Source organism: Lutra lutra, chromosome 11 (genome assembly GCF_902655055.1).
Source record: "Lutra lutra chromosome 11, mLutLut1.2, whole genome shotgun sequence".
Lineage (NCBI taxonomy): Eukaryota > Metazoa > Chordata > Mammalia > Carnivora > Mustelidae > Lutra > Lutra lutra.
The window spans coordinates 106,305,607-106,333,410 of NC_062288.1; the positions used below are offsets into that span (position 1 = coordinate 106,305,607).

Sequence of the window (27,804 nt, forward strand, 5' to 3'; positions counted from 1 at the left end):
CCCCAGCTGAGCTCGGGTGGTGGGGGAGTGGGGCCGGGTCCAGGACACCCGGTGGGTCCTCCACGCCCGCCCCCCCCCCAGCCTGTGCATCCCAGGTGGCACCCCGGCCCCCCTCCCCCCGCCACTCATGGTGCCGGAATGGGTCGGAAACCTGGCCTGGGGGGGTGGTGCTGAGGGCTCCAGGACTGGAGCTGGGGCAACCCTGGGCCCGTGTCCTCCAGCCACGAGGCCCTCGTGGTGCCGTGTTCCCGGGCCCGCGCTCATCCTATAAGCCAGCACAGAGCCCACCCAGGCTGCCAGGCCCCCACCCCCAGCATCCCTGCATGGGGTCGTCTCGAGGGGCTTGCCCTGGCACCCCCCGCCCCACCCCACGAGCCAAGGCCACGGCCTGGAGGGTGTCGCTGCATTTCTCCCTTGCCTCCCCAATGCCTCGGGGTCTAGGGTGACCGAGAGGCCCTCCAGTTCCTCAGGTAACCTGGCCTGAGACCCCACATCCTTGCGAGAACCGGAGATGAGACTCCAGCTCCCCGCTCTGCCAGTGGCTGTCATCTGTGGAGGGAGGGCCACCCCCCCCCCCCCCCCCGCCACTGTCGGCTGACCTAGCTCTCTGTCCTCTCCACCATGACTTCTGTCATTTCCCCAGCACGGTCCTCCCCTGAGATGGGCCTCCCTCTCCCCTACTCGGAGCCACCCAGTGCCAGGCCAAATGGTCATTGTCATGGCTAGGAAAGCCCTCGGGCATCACAGCCCCAGGAGCCCAGCGCCCCCCCCCCCCCCCCCGGGTGGAGGCCGGTGGTTCTCGCCGGCACCACCTCAACACGGTGTGTCAGTTTTCAGGCCGTCCTTGCTCATCGCTGCCTCGAGCACCTTCCTTTCCCCTAGAGCTGGGGCTCACGGTGCTCACTGGGAGCACTCGGACTCCCCGTGATCCCAGCCTTGCATCCCAGGTGGGGTCCTCCGTCGCGGTCTCTCTCGGCGTGTTTCCTGTCTGCGCTCCCTCTACGCCGCGCGCGTGCAGCGTCTTCCTGCTCGCTCTCAGGTGATCCCGGGCCTCCCACGTCATGAGCAAGACGGCAGGCCCGTCGTGCCGGCCACCGGCTCTGCCGGCCCTCCTGCGGGGGCCCCCGCCTCGCCCGCTGTCCCTGTCCCCGCTCCTGTGCAAGGCCAGCTCCCGGCCTGCTCCGCAGCCCCACCCGCCCGCCTGTTGAAGACCTCGTCCCCGTGGAGCCGCTTCTCGGCAGGTGCCGCTCCTGGCCGGCCACCCCTGCTAGCCAGCGGACTCCCTGCCCTTGGCTTCCCAGCGGGAACGTCCTTCCTTCCCCTGCTTACACACGCGCCGACAAGGCTGGCTTTCTTGCCGTCTGCATTTTCTCCCTCAAATTCCCTCTTGAATCCACACCCACCTGGCTTTCCAGCCCCGCACTGCCCCGGAGCGCCTCTGCTGAGAAGTCTGATGGGCCCCATCGTGCCCGAGTCAGGCGCCTCAGGACACGTGTCTCCCCCTCAGCTTAGGACAGGTGTCTGCGTTCTTCCCGTGGCCCCTGGGTCAGCGTCTTCTCTTCCGTCTGGCCTCCTGGGCTCCCGGTGCTCTGTCTTCCTGTCTGCTAAAGGGGGGAGCCCCTGGACCTCTCCCCGTTCTGTCCCCCTGACCCCAGGCAGGCAGACCCCCCTCTTTGCTTAGCTATTCGGCCGGGGGTCCAAACTCACTCCGCGGAACTCTTGTCTTTCCCTTGGTCTCCCCGCATCGCAGCAGTTGGCAGCTCCTTTCTTAAGGACGCCCAAGGCCCCAAGCTTTGGGGGTTGGTGGTGCCTTCTCTCCTTCTCTAACACACCCCGTTCCTTGGCCCGCACTGTCTCCCAGAGTATCCGGGATCTCAGCCCTTCCCTTGGCTCCTCAGCCACGACCCCAGAGAAAGCCACCCAGCTCGGTCACATGGACTAGCCTGGTCTCCAAGGTCCACCTCTGGAGGCCCACGTCTACCCTACCTCCTGCCAGCCGTTAGAACAGAGTCCGATGACGGCATTCAGGATGCTCCCAGGACTTCTGCTCTCACGCAGATGGGACTCGGAATCCCCTCTGGAAGACGCCCCGAAGGACGTGTCGTCAGAGCAACAGTGGTGGCGTGAGCATGGCCGACGGCACACGTGTGGGTCAGCTCTGCTCCGATCGCAGACGAACACCAGTCCCTCACTTCCTCCCCCTGCCCCCCTGCTTCTGCTCCCCCTGCCCAGCAGCCCTGCCCTCCTCCGTGTCCCAGAACACGCCTCCCTGGGCAGAGTCATGGCCTGCCCCCACACCCCTCCAGGGCCCCCTGCTCCATTCCTGTGCTGCCTGCGTGGCTCCTGGTACCGGACTGTGCCCCCGGGGCCTCGTGTCCTATTGCTGGCTTTTGTGGACGTCCGGTGACCTTGGATCGGATGTTCTGGGCGTCTGCTGCAGAGAGCATCCACTTCTGCTCTGGAAGTGTCTGATGGCCCGGCCTGCTTCAGGTAGCCGGCCGCCCCCTGCCCGGCCCCACGGCCTGTGTCTAGACACATGCTGGGCCTGACGGTGCCCTGCCACGGGTTTCTATAGCCTCCTTGTGTAGCGGCATCTGCTCCAAGTCCCTGCACAGAGCAGCCCTCCACACGGGCTCCAGCCCCACGCATGGAACTCGGAAAGTCCGTCCGTGCCCAGGCCTGGGGGACCCTGGAGCTGACGGTGTGTGATCACAGCTGGTGCCTGTTATAGGAGGACAGCCCCGGGTCGTGGTCACTGTGTCGTGACGGGAAGAAGGTCCCATCTTCTTGTTCTGCCCGCATAGAATCTGCGGCACCCGGCATGTTACAGTGTCTTCGGTTTGTGGCTCACAGGCCTGCCTTACTGTCTCGGTAAACCCGGGAGGGAAGGAAGGTGTTCCTGCTGGTTTTCCTGCTCAGTCCACAGGCCCCGGGCCCATGCTTGCTGCTCAGGGGTGGCGAGTTCATCAGTGAGTGAGTCACGGCAACTCCCTGCCCCAGCTCCTCCCGCCGGCTGCAACGCGACCTTCTCCGGGAGCAAAAGGGCTCTGGCCCGCACCTGCCGCTCACGCCCAGCGGGGGGACCTCGGGCTCACCGCCGGCTGCGCTGGCCACTGAGCAGGAAGGCGCTTCCGTTCAGTTCGCCGCTGGGGCTGGAGACGGGCGAGGAGACAAGCCGCGGGGGCTTCTGGGAGGTCCGGCGTTGCAGACCCTGCGGGCGTGGACGACACCCCGCAGCCCCCTCGGTCGAGGCGCACGAGGCAGGGCCTGGGCTTCGTGCCCCGCCGTAGCCCACCGAGTCAGCTCGGGAAGACCAGCCGGTGGGGGTTCAAGAGATGACGTGGCACAAGGGGGGTCGCCGAGCCAGAGCCGGGGCTGTCCGTGGAAAGCAGCGTTTTCTGATAATCCCTGTGGGGACCCAGGGCACGGGGGGACCTTCAGCCCCCACTGGAAGTCAGCAGCTTCTGGCCCTCCTCCCTCCCGCGCTCCTGGATTGCACGTGGGCCCGGCCTGCCGCGTCGTCCTGGAAGCCCCAGGCTTCTGGTAAACACATACGTGTTTGTTTTCAATATATGTTGCAAATAAATAAGTGTCCGTGTTGGCTTGAGAAAATAGGTTGATGTAGTGCTTATTTTTTTTAAAGATTTTATTTATTTATTGGAGAGAGAGACAGAGCACGAGCAGGGGAAGCGGCTGAGGGAGAAGGAGAAGCAGAGTCCCCACAGCACGGAGCCCGATGCAGGGCTCGATCCCAGGAGCCTGATGTGGGGCTCGATCCTAGGACCCCGGGATCATGACCTGAGCCAATGGCAGACACGTAATGACCGAGCCGCCCACTAGAAAAGACGTCTGCGGTGTATTATGTGACACTGATTCTAAGACGCTCCATGTTTTCCGCCCCTGATGTCTCCGAGAGCGGGCGCTTCCCACGATTGCCGTCACCCGGTGAGCACCCCTGCGTGCGTGATGTTCGCGTGACCAGTGCCGGATGCCCCCGTGAGTGGCCGCCCGTGGACCGTCTGAGGAAGGACCCTGCTGTGAGAGCCTCCCCTGGCAGCGCCCCCTGGTTACGTCCAGCGTCTTGGGGCAGAAGTGGCCGGAGCTCCCCCTTCCTGGGACTCTGGGTGCTGGGCTGGGCGCTGCACGTTACGTCCGTCACACACACGTGCAGCGTGGGTGCTGCTTCCCGGGGCGACCCCGTGGACCATGAGCCGTCCTGAGTGAGGCCGTTCCCAGGGTCACGGCACTCGGAGGGGCCCGGTGCCCGCGTCGGGTCCCCACGTCTGTGTGACTCCAAAGGCTGCGTCTTAGCTTCCCTGGGGCACGAGGACAATAGCCCTGAAAGCCGGCCCCGAGGAGCCGGCCATTGCTGCAGGCAGGTTTGGTTTCCGTGCTCGTTGCAGGGCGAAACATGGATTCCCGTTTCTGTTCGGGAAAACCGGCGGCCGGCCGGGAGTCCGCGGCATGTCCCGGGAGCTCAGGTGCACGTGGGACCGCGGCAGAGGCTGTTGAATCCTGCGTCTCGCATGCGGTCGGACATCCGCGGGCCACGCAGGGACGCATGGTTGAGGCTCTTGTGGACCGTTGCCAGTGAGCGCTCTGCCGGCTGCTCCCACGGGTAATGAACCAGACCCGCGCGGGGGCCCTTCGGACTCTGCCCGTTAGACGTGTCGGGTTGCCGTGAACATGCGAGTCTCGGACGGGTTCCGGCGGTAGGATCGCTGGCCCGGCGCTCGCACATCCTCTGTTGTGACACATTCTGTCTGCAGTCCTCCAGAAAGGTCACGGGGTGGTTCCAGAGCACACTCACGCCGTGACACGGGAGAGGGTCCGTTTCCCGCTTGCTACCATGTTTGTTAGAGGCAGCGTCTCATCGCAGCCTCTGTCGCAGGCGTGGTGGCATGAGCTCTGGGTCGAGGAGAGCCAGAGCTTTCTCCACTGATGGCTCTAGAATCAGATGGTGCCCCGGGAGCCCCAGCAGCGCGAGGTGGCAGTGGCTGCAGGGCCGATGGGACCACCGCATGTTGGCCGGGGTCTGTGCCCCCAGCCTGGCTGGGATGCTCCCGGCATCGGGTCCCGGGGCACCCAGGGGAGAGGGAGCCTTGCCCAGCAGGTGGGCCCAGGGCCAGGCCTTGGAAACTGGGAGTCTGGCTTCCCCCCTCCCTGCAGAGAGAAGCTCCAGGCTCCCCCTCTGCCTTGTCCCCACCAGACCCAAGAGAAGGGTGGACCAGGGACCCTGCTCAGCGACAGCCCTGCTCCTCCCCATGTAATGCTGTGGCCACAGCTGCAGCTCCCCCCACCGCCCGCCCATCGGTGTCTGGAAGGTTCTCCCAGTGGTTGCCCATGGCTGCCGCCGGACGGCACGGCTCCATGGCAGCTCCTCAGCCTGTCGTGGGTGAGGCCACGTCGGCTGGCTTCGCAGCAGGGGACACGGGACTGACAGTGAATGCCGCGATGGCACCGCGGAGGCAGGTGGATCGATGAGGCAAGGCGCACCGTGGGCTCCAAAGCGGAACGTTCCAGTCCCAGCTCCCTCCCTCAGCTGGGCAATCTGGGAAAAACCATTTACTTTCCTAGAGGTCACTGTCCTCATCTGTGAAGGGAAGAGAGCAGTTTCAGGGCCGTGGGAGGAAAGCCTGGTGCAGAGTCGCTATTGCTTATTCGTGATAAAGATGGGAAGGAAAAACCATTCTCTGTTTCACGGCTAGTAATGTGGGTCTTTTCCTCTCCTGCTAGGAAACTTGAAGAGTGCATGAATTTTTTTTTAGGGTTTTATTTATTTATTTGGGAGACAGAGAGAAAGTGCACAAGCCGGCAGCGGCAGAGGGAGAAGCAGGCTCCCCACTGAGCAGGGAGCCCGACATGGGGCTCGATCCCAGGACCCTGGGATCATGACCTGAGCCGAAGGCAGACATTTAAGACTGAGCCCCCAGGAGTCCCCAAGTGCGTGACTCCTTTAAAGTCCTTCTTAGCCCCTAGAACAGCCTCATAAGTTCCTAAGATGCCTAGTGAGCAATTTTCTGACCAAAACCAAAAACCCAAAATCCCCATTGTCTCCGTGCCCCATTTTCTCCACCACTCACCCTTGGGCAGGGAGGGGGAGGGAGAGCGTTCGACGGCGGGAGCCGGTGGTCCGGGGTGCCCGCACTTGCACCGTGCCCGCCTCTCTGCTGTCCCTGGCCCCACGGCACCTGTCCCAGGGCAGCCACCCTCCCTGTTCCGTTCCTCTCAAAACCTGATCTCAGAGAAGGATTTGATACTTAAGACGTGACTTCAAGTCTGATTCCCCAGGGCTTTTGCATTGAGTCTAAGCTAGCGCTGTCCTCGCAGGGAGAAGGTGGCTTCCCCCAGCTCCCTGACCTTCTGTGCCCTTGACGTCTGGCTGGCAGGTGCCCCACTCAGAGGAAGGCGGCTCCCCACTGCGCCGCGGGCCGGAGAGAGACCCCGTCCCGGAGAGGCCCTCCCATCCGCCCGCTGCCGGCCCCTCCCACACGCACACAGACCCCCACGCACACCCACAGCACACTCCCACGTGCTTGCACACTCACACACGCACACGGGCCCTGCACACTCACCACAGTCTCCTTCACATTCACCGGTACACTCGCGCAGCCCACCCACGCTGGCACGCACTCACCACACGTTGCACACCCGCGTGCACACCTGCACACTCATACTCCCCTCATACACTCACTCACGCCCATGGAAGACTTGCACACTCACAGCTGCACACACAGCCACACTGGAAAACCTTCTCCGGGTGTGTCTGTGCTGACGCCCCTTGTGTCCCACACCTTCTGTGGTGTGGGAAGGGGGCGCAGGGGAGCCCGGCTCCTAGGAAGCTGCCCTGGGGGGTCCCCCTGCCCCACGAGCGGAGCAGAGGTCACCGGCAGCTGGCGGGTGGGGGCAGGTGAGGGGACCCCAGCCCTTCGCAGCGGGGGCTCGGGGCTTGGGCTGGCCTGCGGGTGGGGAACCCCCAGGGCTGCCCAGAGCGCGTCCCCCTGGAAGAAGCCCGTGTGGCTGCTCAAAGTGACAGAGCCCATGTTCCTCTGCCTGGCATAGTCGCAGGCAGACAAAAGTATTTTTAAACTCATTTCCCTGACCTAAAAAGGCTCTTTTTTGACAGAACACCTCGTCTCTAGGACCGCCATGGGAGCACCCCCTATAAATAGCCCAGTGCTCCGGCTGGGGAGGCCGTGTGGCCGCCGCAGAGCACAGGGGGCAGCTTGGGCCTCCACAGGGGTCCGGGGGCCCACCCGTGGGGGTCCTGGTGTCAAGTGCTGTGGGGGTCCTGGCCAGGCTGGGCTCATCGTGGCTCAGTGTCGGTTGCCCCTGGGGCCCCTGCTGCTGCCCGTCCTCCCCCCCGGCCCGCAGAGGTGGGGGGCTGCTGGCTGGGGGGCCCAGACCGCCAACCACAGCCCTGCGATGACAGTAGCAGGTCGGTGCCCTGCGAAGCTAGCAGTTAGTTTATCCTTCTGAGCAGTGGAAGTGGAACTAGGAAAGTACGGGAAAGTAGCAAATCTGCACCTACCCAAGTCCGTCAGACCCCGACCCACTGTGCGGGGAACAGGTGCAGCCCAAACTCCCTTCGTCCTGGAACGGCCAGAACCCAGGGTCCGCTCCCCCTGGCTCTGCTCCCACCTCTCTGCAAAGCCGCCTTGGGGCTTTGGGTCTTTCTCGAGTCCTCCCACAGGGGCAGGTAGTTGGGGCCCAAGGACACGGTGCTCCCTCCGCTGAGGCCAGGTCTACGGGTAGCCCTCTCCAGCCCCCTGTGGAACTCCCCAGGCTCTGGGCACGGCTGGCTCAGTTTCCCTTTTGGTTCTTGCCCCATCCTGGGGGCTCACCTCCTCCTGGCTCGTCCGGCCTCAGCCTGGGGGAGAAAGATTTCCCCTGAGAGCGGGCATGGGGCACGGGGCTGTGGGACAGTCCGTGTCTCTCTCAGGGATGCGCGGCCAGGCTCTTCAACGGGCGCCAGACAGGGGCGAGACTGAGGGGTGGGGCCTCTGGGCCGCCCCCCGGGGACAGGGACACAGGGCTCAGAGCCACGGCAGGAGGTGCCCTCTGGCTTCTATCTCTCGCTCCCAATCTGGCCCTGGAGCCGGGGGGAAAGCAGTGACCTCAGCGGCTCCCCAAACCCTTGCGCTACCCCTGAAATCAGTCCATGGCCCGGTCAGGACAGGAAGCGTGGAGGCTGTCAGCGTTCCTGCGGCTGGGGCGAAGGGGGCCACGCTCCAGGTCACACTTCTCGCCGCGGGCGTCCGATGTGGTTGGGCTGCATAGGCTTACACCAACTCCAGCATGGAAGATTCTGGACACCGGATGAGCTCTGGCCCACTAGAGGTTCTGCCATTCCTGAAACTTCTCCTTAAAAAGGAGAACGCCTTGAGGGGATGCTTTTCCTGGTTCCCAGCCCCAGAGGCTGCCTGGAGATCCGCCGTGGCCTTGGGTCCCCATCGAAGTGACCCCGGGGCTCTGATCGAGGGCAGTGGGGAGGAAAGTGCTTTCTGGAAGGAAGTAGCCTGGAGAGCGGGCGAGTTCTGTCTGCAGCTCTGCCCTCCACCCCGCCACGCCGCATCCGACCCCGCTCCGGCACCCACCAGTTCTGGGTGGCACCGGGAGGACACTGTGTCATGGCCACAATGTGCCCCCCGGCAGGGCTGGGCAGGACCCCCTGGCAGACGGGAGGCCACCTTTTCCTTCCGGTTGAGGATGCGCGGTCCTCTCCAGGTGGGTCACCCTGGAAGGAAGCTTCATTACATTCTTGTTCCGTGTCTCCCTGTGGTGGCCAGCCCGGCGTGGCTACCAGCTCTCAGGAGACAGCGGGTACCCGATGGCAGTGACCCCACTGAGGACGACCTCAAGGGTCTGTTCACAGAGAATCAGAGTGCCTCCAGCCCCACAACATTCAGATTCGAGCCAGAGCATTTCTGGGTTGCCAAGGACAACTCCCCTCCCTGTGTCCGAAGCCCTTCCAGATCCAGGGGCGGGTCGTGGTGGGGCCACAAGGTTCCCGGTCCCTGGCTCCCTCTCGGTGAGGCCCAGACCACACAGAGGAGGGGCGTGGCTCCCATGCCCCAGGGCTTCTCAGAGAGGCCCCCGTGGCCACTATCCCCCCGTGTGGCCCCATCCTTCCTATAAACCTCTCCTCAGGTCACCCACTCACCCTAAGGCGTGCGAAGCTGTGTCCAGGGACAGGAGCCGAGGGCTGTGGAGACCAGGGGCCTGGTCCCGGCCGCATGGCCCAGCAAGGCCTGTGCCGCAGCCCCAGACCTGCTGGGAGGAGGGTCTGCCCAAGCCCTTGGCTCTGCACACAGCTGCGGCCGCCCCTCCCTCCGCAGCGCCCGGTGCCCAGATGGAGGCAGGGGGGGACATGGAGTGGCAGCTCCCAGCAGAGAAGCAGCAGGGCTCCCCCCAAGACGGGGGACACGGACAACTTCGTTCCTCCCCGCTGGCTGCTGGTATCCAAGAATAAAGTCATCCTGGAGAGCGCCAACCCACCACCCAGACCCGCAGGCCGTCGGGGACGGCTGAGCTTGAATTTGGGTCATGGAGGGTGGGAGGAGGGCAGGCCACTCTGACAGCCGGGGACAGCCCGCACCACGCACTCCAGCCGGCCCGTCATGTCTCCTTGACACTCCTCTCTGGGGCTCGATCTGCTGTCCCTTGCTCTCTGAAGACACCTGGGCATCTGTTTTGACGAGCCCCAGCCGTTGGTCACCGTCCCTGGCTTTGCTGGCCCGGCAGCGCGGCCGGGGTCGGCTCCCGCCTTCTCGCAGCGCGGCCAGCAGAGGGCGCTCGGACTCCACTCCGGGGAGCGCGGTCGCCGGCGGCAGGCTGGGGAGGCTGGGCCGGCGGCGCTGGGGGGCCGCGCCCCGGATGGCCGGCCCTGCTGACCCAGCACCCCGCACCTCCCCAGTTCCCCCTCGCATCCTCCTCGCACACAGCCTGACATGACCAGGGGCAGCGTGGAGGGCACGGGCGGCTGTCAGGAGCTCTCCCCGCGCGCAGGGCCACAGCCTGCACCCCGGAGGGGCGGGAGGCCTCCTGCTCCCACAGGCTTCCCCAGGCCCTGGACCCGGGGCGGGCGGCGCAGCGGGGACCCCGCCGGGAGGGCCGGTGCACAGCGGGCAGTGGGAGCTGCCCGTGGGCGGGCTGCGGGGTGGAAGGGAGTTGGCTACAGAGGGCGGGGGTGGGGGGTGGGGGCTGGGGCGGGGGAACCCTGCAGGGAGCTGGCTCGGGAACGAGGACTGTGCCTTCCCGCAGGCAGCGCCCAGTCGGGAGAACAACCACAAGGCCGGCTGGCCGGCGTCGACAATATCCCGGAGGTGAGCCGCCGGTGCAACGGTGCTTGGTGTTTCGGGCTGGAGCCCACCCGTGGGGGTCGATCCGAACCGGCAAACGTCGGACCCCCACCACCTCCTTCCACCACCCTGCCTCTCGGACAGGCTCCTGCTCAGCGGGGGCCTGTGTGGGGCCTCCCGTTGGGTGGCCCGGCACCGAGCGAGCAGTTGGGCACAGCCTGGCCGAGGGGTGTGCTAGGATGCGGAGGTCACGGACGGCGGCAGGGAGGCAGATGCAGGGCCCCGGGGCGGCTTGTGTATCTGTCTGGCAGAGGCAGGTTGTCAAAGCGGATCCTTGCCCTCTCCTGGGTGTGGAGGAAGGAAATCCCCCGCGGGGCGAGGGGCGCTCCGGTGGAGAGGGCGTCAGTTTCCCCTGGAAGCAGACACTTTGGCCCTGACCTGGGGGATGGCGTCCAGAAACGGAGATCTCTTGTTCGGGGCCATGGTTTCCTTGGGTTCTGGGCATAACATCTATTCTAATTTATCTCGTGTTCCGGTTTTCCAGCCCCTTACTCAGGCCGGCTCCCCCTTATGGGGACACAGCGGCCCCACAGCAAGAACCACAGACGCGCTAAAAAGGTGATATTCTGTGTCCACGTCTCGCGGGGCGGCCCTGAGGGAAAGATGATCTCAAATCCAGACTTACTGATTTCTTCCCTGGGGGCTCTTCGCTCGGAGCCCGTCTTCCGCTGCTCTTGGTCCCGGCCCCGCCCTGCGTGACAGGTCGTTTCCGGGCTGGCGCACAGCGGCTCCGGGCTCACCTGTGCCTCTTATGCCGCAGGTCCCAGCGGCTGCTGGTGGCTCTCCCTGAACCTGCCACCCTCTCCGTGGCTCTGAGTAAGGACAGAAGTGGGCGGGGAGGGGCTTTGCTGGTGGGCACACACCGCCCCAGCCTTCTGCCTCCGCGGCACAGACAAAGTCTTCCCATCCTAGACCACAGGTGGCAAACTGTCTCCGTAAGGGTCCAGCGAGTAGAGACCTCAGGCTCTGTGGGCCACGTGGCTCCCAAAGCATCTTCTGTGCCCCAAGGCTCCGCCAGACAGAGTGCGAAGGAATTAGCCGGGGTGGGGCAGGGTGTGGGGGGACAGGGTGCTCTGAGATAACTTTATGGATAGACACAGAAGTCTGAACTTCCTATAATTTAAACCCGTCATGAAATCTTATTCTCTAGGGTTTTTTTTTTTTTTTTTTTTGGCCCTTAAAAAAATATGTAAAAACCCATAGCTCATGGCTGTCATTTGCCAACCCCTGTCGGAAAACGTACGCCCAGCAGAGCACGTGCCCCAAACCAGGGCTCACCACGTGTCCAGTGACTTGCTCATGAGAAGCCGCCTGGAAGCCCACCTCCCAGGGCCTCCCAACCCCTCCGAGTTACCGTGTCCTTTCGGAAGGACACGTCACTGGAGAGCTCAGAACGCAGAGGGCTTACGCTGCACCAGCCCTGCCGCTGGCTCACCGCCGGGGTGGTGCCACTTTCTTGCCAAATCTTGCAACCAACTGGCATTCTTTGCAGGTCTGGCCCATGTTTGCCGTGCGGGTGTGATGCCGGCAGCCGAGGGCCTCCACCAGGACTGGACGGCGCCACCTTGTCCCCCGAATGTCCCAGCCCCGTGCATCCACGCGGGGGAGCCCTCCCCAGCTGGGTCATACCCTGCCACCGAGGCCTGCGTGGCTGGGGCCTCCCGAGACTTTGCCTTTCACCTTTCAGCACAACATGAGGACCACGGGGGACAGGATTCTTGCCACAGAACAGACAGGGCCGGAGGTCTCTGTAACTGCTTTAATTATTCAAACAATAGAGCACAAAGAGAACAGTTTCAAGTACATTGTGATACACGCTTTTGACAGGAATAGATACGCACTTAGTCACGAGGGAGGCGGCGGCGACACCGCGGGGACACTTCGCACAGACTCTCCACCCCACGCACCCGGAGGGCGCAGTGGACGCCGCGTCCCCTGGGAGCGGACCGCACCCTCTGGTGCCCGTATCGGGTTTCCCTACGGCGTGGCTCCCTTTTCTCGGCCACGAGACGGAGGATTCTGAATGTGAAGGTGGGTGAGCGGCTGTGGACGTGGAGCAGGGAGGGCGAGGCAGCAGTGAGAGGGGCTGCCACCGCTCCCAGCTGTGGGGGGGGCGGCCAGGGTGCCCCCACACTGGTGGTCCCCAACAGATGGGTCCCTTGGGACCTGGCCCGCGCACCAATGCTCCCTTGGGCTGAGCAAGCTGACCGCTAACGAGTCAGGCAACCCATGAAACCAGAGCTGTTGGGGACCCCAGGGCTAGACTCAGAACGGGACGGTCAACAGACCTGAAAGCGCCAAATTCCACCAGGGACCGCGAACCTCGCACCTGCCAACCACCTAGAAGACCAAAGGAAAGTCTTTGACAGAGACCAACCGAGGACCACTCCTGGCTGGAGGGCCCGGCCCCGTGGAAGCTGGCAGAGGGCAGGTGCCGGGGTGTGGGCCAGGCCCCCTGGCCCCAGCGCCGTCCTTCCAGGCTCACGGCCTCCTGGAAGAGGCCCAGCACGCTGGACCCGCCACACAGCAGCCCCTTGGGGGTCCGTGCTTCTGGCTGAGGACGCCACCCCAGGCCTGGCCTTATGCACAGCATCTCCAGCCCCTTCCTGAAGCCGTCGGGCTCCTTTCTGCTCCCGGGACCCAAACCAGCCTCCAGACAGGCTGAAGGTGCTTGGAGGCCCTGTTCGCACGCAGCCTCCCTCCCAGAGCTGAGCCTGCTCACACACTAGGCCCAAAGCACACGTCAGAACAGTAGCCTCTGATGCACCAGAACGCTGAGAGTGACAGCCAAGGGCCGAGCCCCTCTCAGCCGAGTCTCTAACACATGCCAAGCCTGAGGACTTCTCCCTCCAGACGCAGCTGACCTAGGGCACCAGCCACAGGGTGTCCACTAAAATGGGACCGTGCCCTAGGGAGGAAAGTCTACACCGAACAACCACTCCAGACAGACGGCTTGGACTCGACAACACCAACGTGGCCCAAGGACCCCAGCAGCCCAGAGATGAGCAGCTGCGACTGCGGGGGGTGGGGTGCGGGGCCCCCCCGGGAGCAGGTGGAGAATGTGCGCTTCTCAGTGGATCTGCCACGAGGGTCCCGGGGGGGCTCAGGGAAGGTCAACACTTGGCCCTCTCCTTGGGGACCCATCTGGAAATGGCACCCCCCAACTTCACAAAGCAGTTAGGGGCCTCCTCCCTTCGAGGCCAGAGGACCAGGCTCTCCAAGTGGGGGCCACCCAGGGGAGGGCATGAGGTCTGCCGACAAGTACATGGAGCACAGGGAGAGAGTTCCGGGCTGCGCTAGCTCAGGGCTGGGGGGTGAGAGCAGAGCGGCTCCCGCACACAGCACCCCAGCCTCTGGAGTGCCCAGACACGCTCCCACGACAAACAGGAACAGAGCTGAGGTCTCTCCAGCGGTGCAAATAAACAAGCTGGTCTGGTTTCCTACTTTGGTTTCCTACTTAAGCTGATCTGAATTCACAGTATAAGCAACACATCTAAAGGTCACGCTGGGCACTCCTGTCAGCACCAGGTTTCCCAGACAAAGAAGCCAGAACAGAAAAGAAAACGGGGCTGCAACAGGAGTTCTTGGTTATTATATACTAACCAGTCTGTGCGTGGCACATTTTATTTCTATAAAACTATTACAAAATATTCAAAAATACATTTTAGTAAATTTACAGCAGTAATTTCTCAATTTATTAATGCAAAAACATCCTTTGTTTTTCTCTGTACAAACTACAGGCTCCATTCTTGTGGGCTTATCACTATGTGCGCTTTTAAAAAATATTATTTTCTAATAAATTCTTTGAAGTTAAAAATAACAGAGTTCTTCCAGTTTGTCCAAGAAAAGGGAAAAAAAAGAAAAAAAGAAAAGAAGAGAAAAAAAGAAAAACGGTGTGTGTGTGTGTGTGTGTGTGTGTGTGTGTGTGTGTGTAACAGTCTTGACTTCCAAGAACATGGCCAAAATGGAAATGATGGAGCAAATATTAACCCTTGAAGACATACAGGAGGTGGCTGTTACACTGGAAACTAGTTAAATTAAAATAATATATTTTCATATTTTACACTATTTCAAAAATGAAATGTCATTCAGTTAAGTATTGATCTCTCAAAAAATCTAATTTACAATTCTGTGTATAAAAATATAATTTGTGGACCCCCATGAAGCATGTTTCAGTTTACTCTTGCCGAAAAGCAGGCGTGGAAGGGAGGAGTGCGGAGTGCAGAGTTTTGCTTTCTGAAAGTTAGGGCGAGGGACGTGTAGAAAAATAGACTCTGAGCGGGTCGCTTGGCCTCACAAAATAATCTTTCCCCCGTGAGTACAGTTCACATGATAATAATAAATTATCCGAGAAACAAACTATTTAAGGCTCTTGAAGGTCCGGTTCATATTATTTAAAACATCTATTCATACCAAACAAATAAATAGCCAGGAGAGGTGAAAAAAAAAAAAACAAAACAAAATAAAACAACCAAAAAATTCAAAAAAATATATATAAACTAAGCACGACGACAAAACTTCCCGGGGTCTCTGTTTCCTTATAGTCTACTTTGGACTGTCCTACTTTATTATTATTATTAATTATTATTATAATTAAAGTCTCATTCCGTGCGCTTTTCCGTGTGTCCTTTGCTGTTCCTCGCTGTCGCGCCCCCCGCCCCCCGCCCCCTCCCGCCCCCGCGCCCTCCCCGGCTCCCCAGCCTTCAGCTGGACGGGACCGCCATGCCCAGCGGGTGCAGGGCCTCGCTGTCCAGCAACCAGGTGCCTATTTGGTAGAGAAGCTGCGAGTACCAGTGGACGCCCGCGGCGCCCGGCGCGTCGGCCGCACCCGGCGCGGGGAGGGGCAGGTGGCCGCCGCCCGCGCCGTCGCCGTGGCCGGCCCCGCCGCGGTCCGTGCGCGCGGGCGCCAGCACGGCCAGGAGCGCGTGCGCCAGGCGGAAGGGCGCGAAGGCCCGATGCGCCCAGCCGTGCTCCTCGATGACCGCGTAGCACGACGCCAGCACCCGGTTGATGAGGATGGTGCCCTGCGCCGTGAGCGGCGCGTACGCGCCCGTGGCCTCCTCGCGCAGCGTCACGCTGTGCACGGCGGCCGGCAGGAGCCGGCGACCCCCGCCGCCCTCCGCCACCACGTACACGAGCTGGCCCGGGCGCACGCGGCTGGCGAAGAGCGCCCGGCGCCCCGGCGCGGCCCCCGGCGGCGGCCCCGCGCCCGCCCGCGCCTCCGGCTCCCCGGCCGCGGAGTCGTTGTGCGGCGCGACGAACAGCAGGTGCGCGGCGGTGAGCAGCAGGCGCTCGCGCGGCTCCCGCGTCTCGATCACGTAGAAGACCTTCTTGGCGCCGTCGTCGCGGTCCAGGAAGGTGAGGAAGTCGCTGTAGAGCAGCCGGCCCTGGTCGTCGGCCGCCAGCACGCGGTCCCCGGGGCGCAGCTCTCTCACCAGCTTGGTGCCGCCCTGCTCCAGGTGCACCGTGGCCGAGCCCGGGAAGCAGCCGCCGGACTTGGCCGCCACCGAATTCTCTGCGGGGGTTGGAGGAGGGAGAGAAGAGGGGACAGGGTGGTGAGCGCCCACGGGGAGGCACGAGTGGGGCAGGCGCGCGCGGGCCCGGGGAGCCCCGGGGAGACCGAGCCCCCGCGGGTGCGGCCGGCCTCGCTCCCGCAGCCCCACCGTCTCGGTGACAAAATTCAGACGCAGACGCATTCCTCCACGGCGCTCTTAGGGGCGGACCGGCCGCGACAAGGGTCGGAGGGCGTCTCCGGCGGGAGGCCGGTTACGCTCCTTCCCTTCCGCCTTCCTCCCGCCCCAGCCCCCGGCTCGGCGCACACCCGACCTCGCCTGACTTCGCAGGGTGTTTGCTCTGCACTTGGATTCCTCCGGAAGCCTCCCTGAGCTCCCTCGGGCGCGGGGTGGGGGGGCACCTCCTTCCTTCCCTCGCCCCCCCCCCCGTTCCCGCGCGCGCCCCGCACCCCGGCTGAGCCGCGGGGACCCGTCGCCTGCCCGCCCCCCAGCGTCCACCCCCGCCGGGGGCCTTGGTGCGGCCGCTTGCAGGGGACTGGGGGGCGGGGGGCGGGGTGAAAAATAGCTGTGGTCGTTGTAGCAACTGGACAAACATTCCAGGGAGCCCGCGGAGGTGCGAAGCCCGGGCTTGTGTGGATCTTCTAATTAAAATCCCATGAAGGGCCCAGCATTGTCGTCGCGCTGGGCAATCAACGGGAGACACTCTTGGAAGAGGGGCGACTTCCATCTCCCCCCCCCGCCGCCCCCTCCCTATTTGCTCAGGTGCGCCCCCTCCCCGCCCCCCGCGGTCCGCGCGGCTCTCCAGGCCGGGCCCCACAAGCTCTGTTTGCACAGCCAGACCTCTCGCCGGCTCTCAGGACGCGCATTTGAATTTTAAATGGCGGGGCCTGCTCCGAGCGCGGGCAGCGGCCGGTTCTCAAGGCCCCCGGACTCCCCGCTTTCCCGAGCCCTCGGTCGCGCTCTGAGGCTCCCCGCCCGAGGACAATGGCGGGAGCGGGGCGGGGAGCGGGGCCGCGGAGGAGGGGCGGGGAGGGCTCCGCATTCCAATCTCCGGGATCAGGCTTTCCGCAAACAGAGATGCGAGAGAGAATCTTCTGCCGGAATTACAGAGGGTTTTTAATCTTCTCATCGGTTTCTGCGGCATGAAGTGCGGGCCTGGCCGTTGGAGGCCCGCCGGCGCCCCCCGGAATGCGACCCGGGGCGCGGGCGAGCCCGAGTCGTCCAGTCGCACGACCCTGCTTGACACGCAACGCCCCGCGCCCCGCCCGCGTGCGCCGAATGCCGATGAGCGGCTCTGCGCCCCCCCCACCCCGGGGGCTGCCCTCCCCGGCCCGGAATCCCGGTCCCCGCGCGGGATTACCGCTGCTCACTTGCGAGGAGGCCTCTAGGGACCCCCGCCAGGGGGACCCCGCGGGCAGGTTGGCCCAGGAGGGGGCCGCGCGCCCCGGGAGCGCAACCTCGAGGTCCCGAGAAGGGCGCATCCGGAGGCCTCCCGCCGCGGAGCCCCGCGAAGTGGGGGCACCGCTTGCCCGTCCCCCCTTTCTCTGGCTTGAAGCCCAGCCGGCCCCCCGCCGCCCCATCCACACCTTTTCTTTCTGTTGTGATAAGAAACCACTATTTTCCTTCCCTACCAAGTGTGTCTTGACACCTTGAAAGTGTTTTTCTACTAACACATGCTGCTAAGACACAGTTTAGGAGACAAGTAGGCAACACGGGGGGGGGGGGGCTGCGGGGAAGGCACGGTGCCTCGGAAATTCACCGGAACTGCTCTGCTAAATGCACCAGCTTCTGCGGGAAGACGGAGAGATCCGCAGAAAGAGCCTGGGAGCTGGGAGGTCTGCGGTGGGTGCCGAGTCTTCCCCGCTCGGCTGTTCTCGTCTGCGACAGCGTGTGGCGGTGTAGGCCCAGGCAAGCCACCAGCACAGGGCCGGCTGCCTGCAGTGGCAGACTCCCATCCTACTCCTGACCCCTGCCTTCGGCTCAGGCCAACCCAGCCGGCTCCTAATCAGGACGGATGCTCCTGGCTCCCGGCCTCCAGATGCTGGCAGCGGTAGCCACGGCGATTAGTACCTCCCACCAGGCCTCTCCCCAGAGGCTTAGCCGGCCAGTTAGCGTCAGGTTAGTGTCCACAGACCCTTAGCAGGGAAGAAAGAGGGCCAGGGGCTTATACCCTGGGCAGACCCTCCTGGGCTGATTCTTAAGCCTTAAACAAGAGGAACGATCTAGGCCAGACCTAGCCACCAGTGCCCCAGCAAGATCCCTTCCCCCATCTTCCCTGTCTCCACCACCTGTGAGGGGGGGAGCCTCCGGAAACGGGGTGGGGGGAGGTTCAGGAAGCCACTGCCCTCCATGGCTGGGCTTAGAGCCCCTCAGGCCTCTGCAGCTCAAAGGTAGGGGCAGTTCCCCACTTCTACAGGCTGCGACCCCACACCAGACACAAGAGGTACCCCGGTTCCAGCCCTCCCTGCCCCTCCTGCTTCCCCCCAGCCCACAAGCATTCGTCTCTTGCCCTTGGATTCCACCGTGGGGCACCATGGCCACGACTCAGGGGCAGCTCTGGAGCTGTCAGGCGGGTGGGTGGGGAGGCTTTGCGGGCACCGGGTGGGGGCGTGGGGAAGGCCGGGCCCGCCACCTCACCTGCTTTCACGGAGCAGTGGATGTGGGCTTTGGACTCGTAGTACACCCAGTCGAAGCCGGCCTCCACGGCCAGGCGCGCCAGCATGCCGTACTTGCTGCGGTCACGGTCCGACGTGGTGATGTCCACGGCACGGCCCTCGTAGTGCAGCGACTCCTCTGAGTGGTGGCCGTCTTCGTCCCAGCCCTCGGTCACCCGCAGCTTCACGCCGGGCCACTGGTTCATCACCGAGATGGCCAAGGCATTCAGCTTGTCCTTACACCTCTGCGGAGAGAAGGGGCCCCCGCAGACGTTAGTCCTGGGTCTGCCGCCCACCCCGGTCCCCACATGGTCTGCCTGGCCCAGTCCCTGAGGATAAGGGCTCCGTGGACAAGTAGGGGGACAAGGCCTGCCAGGCGCTCAGCTCACTCGTCGGAGGTGCACTAGGGGCAAGGGCAGGGTTGCGTCTGCTGGAGGCGCCAGTCCTCTCGCGGTCGAGGGACCGAGGGCCTGTCCCCAGATCTGAGCCAGCAGAGATCCTAGCATGGCCAGAGGAGGAGATGACATTTTTTTGAGACAAGTAAACTGCGTGTGTCTCAGACAGTGATGCAGGGCCTGTCAGGCACTGCCCCCCCCCCCCAAATGGCTCACTCCTCCCCAGAGATGCCCTCCACTCCCCTCCCACCCCTTTCCGTGGCCCCATTTCTCCACACCTGGGCAAGGCTCCACCCTTGGGCCCAGCCTAACTCCCTCACCAGGAGGCTGGAGAGAGGCCCAGGGTGCAACTTAGGAGAAATGAAGAACCGGCCGGTCTGTTCTCACAAAATGAGAAGCCTTGGGTTATCTCTGGACCCTCCCTCTTCGCCCTGTGCCTATCTGAGCCCTGGATCCCGCCTTAGGGCGGGAGGGAGGTGGGAAGCTGATAGCCACAGGGAGGGGGCGGGAGGGGGCCCAAGTGAAAGGCAAGCAGGTGAGTTATGATTTTCAGTGTGGGCCAGGCCTGACGACAGACATTCTTTATCTGGACGGCCACATTCCTTTTCTCCATAGCCCTCTTTTCTTGGGCTTTTCTGTGGTCTGATTGTGTCTCTTGTTTTCCTTAACCTGTTCCCTTCCTCCCCCCCCCTTGTTTTCTTGGCCCCAGAGCAGAATGGCGTCCTGCAAGTTTGAAGAGCAAACTTAAGAGGCCAAGGAAGGGAGGGCGCGGGAGGGGGCGGGGTGTGAGGGGTGGGGGATGGGGAGCCAGAGAGGCCCGAGGTCTCAGAACCTTTGGGGAGTACCCCCCACCCCACCCAGGAGGAAGCTGCGGGGGCTGTGCTGGCGGAGAAACACTGAATGCGCAGGACACAGGCGAGGGCCGAGTGGAACTCGGGGTTGGGGGAGCCTCCCCTGTACTTCTAGGGCCACATTCGGAGAAGGACGCAAGAGAAGGCAGCCGTGGCAAGTTCGCGTGTGTGTTTGCACTAACTCGCTACAGGGGAGTGTACAGTGGTGCTGGGGTGCGGGATTCAAAGGAGGGAAATGGTGGCGGGACCAGGAAGGGGTATTCCCGGGACAGCCAGACCCAGGGCAGCAGGACAACTTCAAGTTGACCTCCGCAGAGGGTAGGGCTGATCCCCGCCAGGGCTGTGGAACCCCACAGGGTCCGTGGAGGACCCTACTAGCAGGTTGGGGGTTTCCGACCCAGCGGGCAGGGAGCTCTGGCTGGTGCTGCTGTCCGCGCTTTGTGGGGCCGTGAAGACTGCGCAACAGGAAAGCGCTGTGTGTTGGCCGGCCATAAAAACCGGCCATACGGTTGTAGGGTTAAACATACAACAAATGAGGGGGGGCGGCGGCTAGGGGGCCGCCCTGCTAACAGGTCGGCGCTGGCAAGGTTTCTGGGCCCGCCAGCATCTTCTGTAATAACAATAATAATAAAAAAGTCAGATGGGCAGCGTTTAAGTGAGGTCATCTTGAGGATTGAACGCGTTTTACATGAAAATCAATCAGTAAACCAGGGTCAGTTCCGAGCCGGGCGGGAGGCCGGCCGCGCAGGCGCACTCCGCCGACCGCACACGCACACCGCCCGCGTCCCGGGCCCCGCGGCAGCCCAGCTCTCTTCTTCTGGGGGTCAGATGAAGCCTCCACGGCTCTCCGCGGGGCAGCTTGGCGAGGGGAGGGTGGGATGGGGAGGCCACGTTCCGGCCCCCACCGCCCGGAGCTGCGCCCCCAGGGCACGCACGAGGTGCAGGGCCCCAGGCGAGGAGCTCCAGGCCGAGCCAGGCCCGAGCGGCGCCCCGCTCCCCGCGCGCCCTTCCGGGCTCCCCCAGGCGTGGCGCGGCCGCGGCCCGGTGCCTGCAGGACGCTCTGTGCCCGGCCGGCGGGAGAGGCGCGGGGCCCAGGCCGGCCAGCGATTCACTGGGTCGTGCGCCGCGAATCCGGCCCGGCTCCGTGCTGCCACCGTCAAGCGCGGCGGGGCAGCCGGGCCGGGCTTCTGGGCGGCGGAGGCCAAGGTGGTCCCCGCGTCTAAGCCCTCGCCACCTCCCCGGTCTCCTTAGCCGCCCCGTGCCCAGAAGCCCGAGCAGGACTGTCACCGCCAACGGCTGCCAGGCTTTCCCAGTGCGGGGGAGGGGTGTCCCAACTTCAAAAGAGACCCCCCCATTCCCCACACACCTGTCTCCACGCCCCTGCCCCCACTCTGGGAAAGCGGACCCCTCCTATCCAAACAGGAACACCTTCCTCGAACCCTCCACTGAGCGCCGGGGCCGGCCACGCACACAGAAATCTACTCGGCATGGCGTCCCCGACTGTCCCTCTCGCGGCCCTCAGGCCCTGCCCCGGCGGCCGCCTCCTGCCCCCGGAGCCCCCCGGCCGCCGCGCCCGCGCCTGGCACCCGCGCCTGCGGGGCGAGCGTGTCTGTCTGCGCTTCCCCTCTCCGAGTTAATATTAACCAGGAGCTCCTGCGTTCCAGAACTGCTCTGAAAGTTCCACCGGGGACGGTCTTGCCATGGTTGAGGGACTTGGGCGGCAGTCACGTTAGAGAGACAGACAGGAGAGGCGCGGAGGGACGGCCAGCCCGGGGACGAGGGACGCGCGCCCCCAGGACAGAAGCTGGGTGCTGGTGTGAAGTGTGGGGCCAGCGGGGGAACAGGTCCCCGAGGAGCGCTGAGCTCCCGTGGCCGGGGAGGCGTTCCCGCCTCACCCCTTTGGCCCTGGCCCTGCCCTTCACCCCCGGTCCGCCGCCCCCGCCCCGACCCTTAGAGCCCGGGAAGAAGCGAGGGCGGGAGAGGGTGACCCGCAGGGCGCCGGGCAGCACGCCCCACCGGCCACCCGCGTTTTCAGGGGACATCTGCGGGGTGCGCGATACAATTCTGGCCCGGCTCTCCCCACCCCACCCCCACGTCGGCTGCCCCTCCCCCGTCCTTTTGTGCTGGGAATGGGAATGGCCACTGCCTAAGGGAAAAAAAGTATTTGTTTTCGTTTCGTTCGTCTGAGGGAAGTTGACAGAAGGTCAGAAGTTCAAATGCTGCCAGCGCGCGCGGCGACCAGAGTGGCCGGCGCGGGGTCGCTCGGCCGTGGGTCCCCGGCGGGCGGCCGGAAGAGGGACCGGGGCCGGGGGCTCGGCGGGGCCGCCAGGCCCGAGGCTCCGCTCTGCGCCCCCGACGACCCCGACCGTGCCGGCCGTCGGAGTCCCCGCGGCCCCGGCCCGCGCCCAGCGCCGCAGCCCGGGCCGCGGGGACCGCTCGCCCCGGAGGAAGGGGCGCCGAGGTGCGGCCGCCGGGGTGCGCGACTCCGCGACCTGCGGCGGGACCCGGGGGCCCCTCGCCGGCGTCGGCCCCGCGCGCACGCCGACCCCGCGGGCTCCGGGACCTCCGCCGCTCCCCGCCCCGCCGCCTTCCCGGCCTCGCCTCCCGCTGCCCCCTGTTCCGAGGGACTCCGGGAAGGCCGCCCCCCGCGCGCGGGCAGCGAGGGGACCCAGGTCGGAGAAGTCCCCGCAGCCGGCCGCGCCCCCGGCGCCCCGCGGCCTGCGCGGAGTTCATTGTCGCTCGCGCCGCTCGCGGGCACAGGCGCGCGTCCACACTCGCGGCCGGATTTAAGGTGGTCGCGAGCAGATGCGAGCGCGGGGAGGGGGAGGCCGATAAGGACCCGGTGGTCGGCGCCCTCGGCCCCTTCCGTCCGCTCCGGGCGGCTGCGCGTCTCCTTCCTCCGTCCGGCCTGGCCGCCCCAATCCGGCTGGGACGCGAGCGGCCCGGAGGGGGCTCCCCGCCCCGCCATCCCCGCCCACCCTCCCCTGTACTTGCGCCCCGCCGCCGCTGCTCTGTCAGCTGCGGTGCGCTCCGAGCCCCGCAGATAGGACTTGGCTGTTTTAATAGGGCAATAAAAAGGATGTTGACCTATATTTGCCAGGAAGTCCATTTCTAGCTCAGTTATACGTGCCTGGAGTTTCAGAAAGTCTACGGCTGGCGGGGAGACTGGCAGCCGGAAGGCTCGAGCAGAGGTGCGGAGGGAGGGGGCGCGAGTTTGGCTTGGGTGCTCCGTTCTAGCCCCCTCCCGCTCACACCGAGGCGCTCCTCGCTGCGTGCCCGCAGGTTGGCCCGAGTGATGCAACGCCGGGAAGTTCTAAGTCCCTCCCCTCAAGGACCGCGGCCCGGGGGAATGGACGCGCATCCTTAAAGAAATATCAATACGTTCACACTCTGATGGGCACCGCTGCCGGGGGTGCGCCGGGAGTGGAGCTGCGCGAGGCACTCAGGGACCAGGCGGAGCCTGGGGAGCCCCTGCCTTTTGTCAGCACGGCCTCCCCGCTTTTCCCACTGGGCGTCTTCGGTGGGGGGCGGCGGGGTGGGCGTGCTGGTGGGAAAGGAGAGCACAGTGGAGAAGGGAAGGCGCGAGCTCCCCGGTCTCCTGCCCAAGGCTGCATTTGTACAGTGACCTGGAAGCCACTTTATGTTTAGGGGGATTTCTGCCCCCCTCCCGCCATTCCCATTCCCAGTCGGGAGGGCCGTCATGCCCCCAGAGCCGAGGTCTCCCCAAGTTACGAGCCAGAGCTGGGGCAGGATGGGAAGGCCATCCCAGCAGGACAGTGCAAATCAGGGCCACGGGTGGACCACACCTGCCATCCTGACCCCCACCCCACCCTAAACTTCTCCCGCTGGTCCCGCTGGACCCCTCACCTCCGCTCCCCTCAGGGAAGAGGCAGGGGTGGCGGCCGGCAGGTGGGTGGGGAGGGAGAGGGCCAAGTCGCCCTGCTGTCGGCCGGAGGAGCCCGCAGACTCGCCGAGTGGCCGCTCACACACAGCCCCCCGTGAGAGCAGCACATTGCACGCCCGGCGCTGGGTTTCTACCTGAGTCATCAGCCGGTCCGCTCCTGTGTTTTCTTCATCCTTAAATATGATGTCGGGGTTGTAATTGGGGGTGAGTTCCTTAAATCGCTCCGAGTTTCTCGAGATCTTCCCTTCATATCTTCCACTGGCCCCGAGGGTCTTCTCAGCCACGTTGGGGATAAACTGCTTGTAGGCTAAAGGGGTCAGCTTTTTGGGGTGCCGCCTCTTCCCAAATCCCCTGCCGGGTCCGCACGCCAGCCCCGGGCACAGCAGCAGCGCGGAGACGAGCACCGCCAGCAGACGTCTCCCCAGCGGCAGCATCTTGTCCGCGGCGCCCAGCGCCTTCCACGCCGTCCCCGCGCGGGGCTGTGTGCGCGGGTGCGAGCGCGTGTGCCTGTGCGCCGGGGCTTGCGCTCTCCCTTCCTCGCTCGGCCCGCTGCTGGCTCCCTCGCTCTCTGCCTGGCTCTTTCTCTTCCTATATAACCTCGCCCGCCGCGGCTGCGGGAGACTGGCCACCGATCCCCACCCAGACGGGGGCTGGCACGGCAGGCTGCTGGTCGCCGATAACGGAACACATCGGAGTTGGGGCTGAAGACAGCAATCAAAAGACAAAAAGAGTCTGATTTTAAATGGTAGCAAGCCGGGAGAGCTTGCGAGACAGGCTGCCCTCCGTGCTATATTATAGCCAGCAGGGGCGGATCTGATTGGCCAAAGCAGCGCAAGCTTGTCTTCTGATAGTTAACCCTAAAAAAGACTAAATTTTTTTTTCTGCTGCTGCAGTTGCTTTATTTTCACCTGAAGTCTTTGAGTTAAAAAAAAAAAAAAATCTTTCCGGAGACAAAGGTGGGCGGGCGGGAGGAGGCAACGCTCCTTAGGATAACACCCACTTACCCCCTGCTTTGTGCCAGCGTGTGTTCCCCCTTCCCTTTCTCCAGAATGGTAGGTGCTTCAGTTAAAACCAACTTAAGTTTTAAAGGACAGTCTAGACCCCCCCTCCCTTTCCAAGCTTTGGTCATCACACAAATATTCTCTCAAATGTTTGAGGGCCAGAGCTGCCCAGGTCCTATCTAAACGTTGTTGTTGTTTTGTTTTTTGTTTTGTTTTCCCAGAGACTTTATCCTGCAGGCCAGGGCTCCCTGCATTTTAAAGACAGAGGGTCTGTCCCCCTCCCATGTATTCAACACCCTGGGATGCTGGTGACTCTCACTGACCACAACTTAAAGCCTTGCTATTTGACGTGCTTTAAGCGCCTGGGAAAAATAGCAAAATGCTTCTCCTTTATTGTGTTTCAGCTAATGCATTATTTTTAACCCTCTGGAAGAGGGTTGCAGGCATGCTCAGGAGCTGGGACAGAGTGGCCTGAGGGACCGTCCAGCTGGCTGGGCCAAGCGTGTCTGGTGCTGCACCCCAGCTCAGAGAAGGGAGCCGGTGCTGGGGCCTGCGTGGTGGGCGGAGGCCCATTGTGCCTGGGGGCAGTGGCGAGTGGGCACGGCTTCGCGCACGCCACCCCCACCGACGGATCGATCGGAGCAAAGTGCAGGCCAAGGATGAGCTGAATGTGGAATCCAGGCTCTTCCACATCAGCGGCGCTGGCTTTCCATGGGGCTCTGCAAGCAGAGCTGCCCTCAGAGTCGCGGCCGGCAGCCCGGGGTGGGGCAGGGTCCTGGGGGGGAGCGCTGTTTTGGTCACGCAGGGCACAGGGCTCAGAGCCAGCAATACTGGGGTCCCTGATCCCTGCACTTCTGTCAGGAAAAAAACAAAATAAAACAAAACAAAAACAACAACCTAAAAGTCCTATTTAAACCAGAAAAATAAAACCCGAAGTTTCCCACTTTGCAGAACACACCCTCCCCTCTCACCCCCCACTCCCATCTCACTCCTAGAGAGGAATTGCTCCAGAAAACAGCAAGGAAGAGAGGGGGAGGCTCTTGGTGGAGAATGAAAGTGCTGGCCCTGGAGTGTCCTCTGTGAAGTTGAAGGTCTCCCTGGACCCCAGCCCAGCCAGGGAGTTGGGAGAGGCCAGGGCGAAGGCTCGGCCCTCAAAACGGTGGGACGTCCCCCCAGCAGTCCAAGCAGGTGTCCGGGCAGATGACTTTGGGGGGTGTGGAGGGAGGGGGGCACCTTGAGAGCCATCTGGCTGGGCCTTGAAGAGACTGTTATTGGGGCTCAGCCAGTCAGGCCCCCAGAACTTGATCCAAGCTCTGTCCCTGTCCCCCCATCCTATGGTTTGGGAAGAATCAACATTCTCAGGGGATCGCCCACCTCTAGGCAAGGTGGGGCAGCATCGCCCAATTCCATCAAGGTGGTGGGTGAAGGAGGGTCTCCATTCGGAGGATAAAGGGCCAGACTCCATGGCTGGGCTGTGAGTGTCTGTGGGTCTGTGCTCCCAGGGAAGACAGACGCAGAAGGGACATCCACCTTGTGCCAGCACTGGGTGGGGTGGGCCTTGAGAAGCCACCGGGCCCTAAGGACACTCCAGCCTTCTGGGCTCCCTCCCTGCTCCTTCTCCCTCTAGCCTCTCCCTTGCAGACCAGGCATGGGAGAAAAGGGGCCGCAGCACTGCGTCATGACCCCACGCCCAAGGCCTGGGAGGCTACGTGGAGCACTGGGCCAGCTGGAAGGAATGTGCCTGGAATACGTGATTCCCAAAGGTGCAGGGACCCCGGGCCCACCACTTGCCACTTGGAAGCCTGAGCAGCACAGGGCTGGAGCCTGGGGGGCTGGGCACTGAGGGCCGCCTCTAGGCAGGGAGCAGGAACTCACTCCTTGGCCCTGTGCTCCTTGGGGGTCACCAAGGGGTCCCCAGGCCTGCTGGCCTCCTCACCCTAGGATCCCACTCCCTCTTGCGGCCAGCCAGGACATCCCAGAGCCCGCCAGGGGCCACCTGCCCTAGGATGGCCTGTCTTTAAGCAGAAGGTAACCATGGACGGTGACACCAGCACTAAGGCCTTATTTCCTGGCGTTTTCTCCCTGCTGTGAGTTGGGAGCAAATCTGGACAAAACTCAGTTGTGGTTCGCATTTATTGCCTTGGAAGCAAGGGCTCCACTGAGCCCCCCACTTCCCCTCCACTCGTCCCGCCCCCGCCCCACTTCCCAGACACCAGACCCTGCCGTCTTCCACCTCCAGACACCAGATGGCTCCCTCTCTTTGCCTTTCCCCTCCCCACGATTTGGGCCCCTCCCCACGCAGGTCAGAGGTTCCAAACCCCAGCCTGTGCCTGACCCGGCCAGACGTTCCCGACACTCAGGATCCGGGTCTCATTTGTCTGGGCTCTGCCCTTCTCTCTCTTCTGCACCCACCCCGTCATGCCCCCGCCCACCTTTCTGTCCTTCCTTCCTTCCTTCCCTCCCCTCCCCCCTCCATCCGCCCAGCCCTCCATCCCTCACCAGCATCCCTGCTGAGGACAGGTGGCTGCCTGTCTTCTGTCCCCACCCCCCCCAGGCGCCTCCCAGCCCGCCCCCCGCCTCCCCTCCAGCCCCCGCCGCTAGATGGCCTCCTCACTCTGCCTTCGGTCTCCGGCTCCGCCAGTCTGGGGAATCCTGCAGACCAGACTGGGAGGCCCTGGAAGGGGTCTGGCCAACTTGGCCCACCCCTCTCCTCAGTGTCTGTGACCCCCTCGCTTCCCTCTCTGCACATCGGCACCCACAGGCCCGGAAGTTGGCGCTCGGGCCTCCCCAGGAAGCCCCCACCTGCCTCCCTTCTCAGGGGCTCCCACCACCTGGGGTAGGGCTGTAATCTTGCATTTCCTGTACGATGTCTCTTTCCCTTAGGACTTCTACTCACTCTCTTCCCTGGGCATCTCCCAGGTCCTATCTCTGATGCTCTCCTGGCGTTGGCACACTGAGTCTCTGTAGCTCCAGCCAGGGCCTCCCTCTCAGTTTTGGAGGGACACAGACCTCCAGCCCTCTTCTCCTCACCCATGGCCCTTGCCCAGTCCCTGGACCTGGGGAACCTGAGTCTCCAGCTTCCTGGCCCAGGAAAGGCCCCACTGTTCCTGACTCCAGTCTGCATG

The 27,804-nt window shown here is 63.8% G+C and overlaps 1 protein-coding gene across 1 annotated transcript; it reads right to left on the minus strand.

Moving 5' to 3' along the window:
* Positions 1-13,668: 13,668 nt before the first annotated feature.
* On the minus strand, positions 13,669-24,401 carry SHH (sonic hedgehog signaling molecule). The gene is made up of 3 exons (XM_047696065.1): positions 23,813-24,401; positions 18,512-18,773; positions 13,669-15,876 (listed from the first exon to the last, which is right to left on the minus strand). The coding sequence occupies exons 1-3, from the start codon at positions 24,110-24,112 to the stop codon at positions 15,065-15,067; spliced, it is 1,374 nt and encodes a 457-aa protein (XP_047552021.1). The 5' UTR covers positions 24,113-24,401; the 3' UTR covers positions 13,669-15,064.
* Between the last annotated feature and the right edge of the window lie 3,403 nt (positions 24,402-27,804).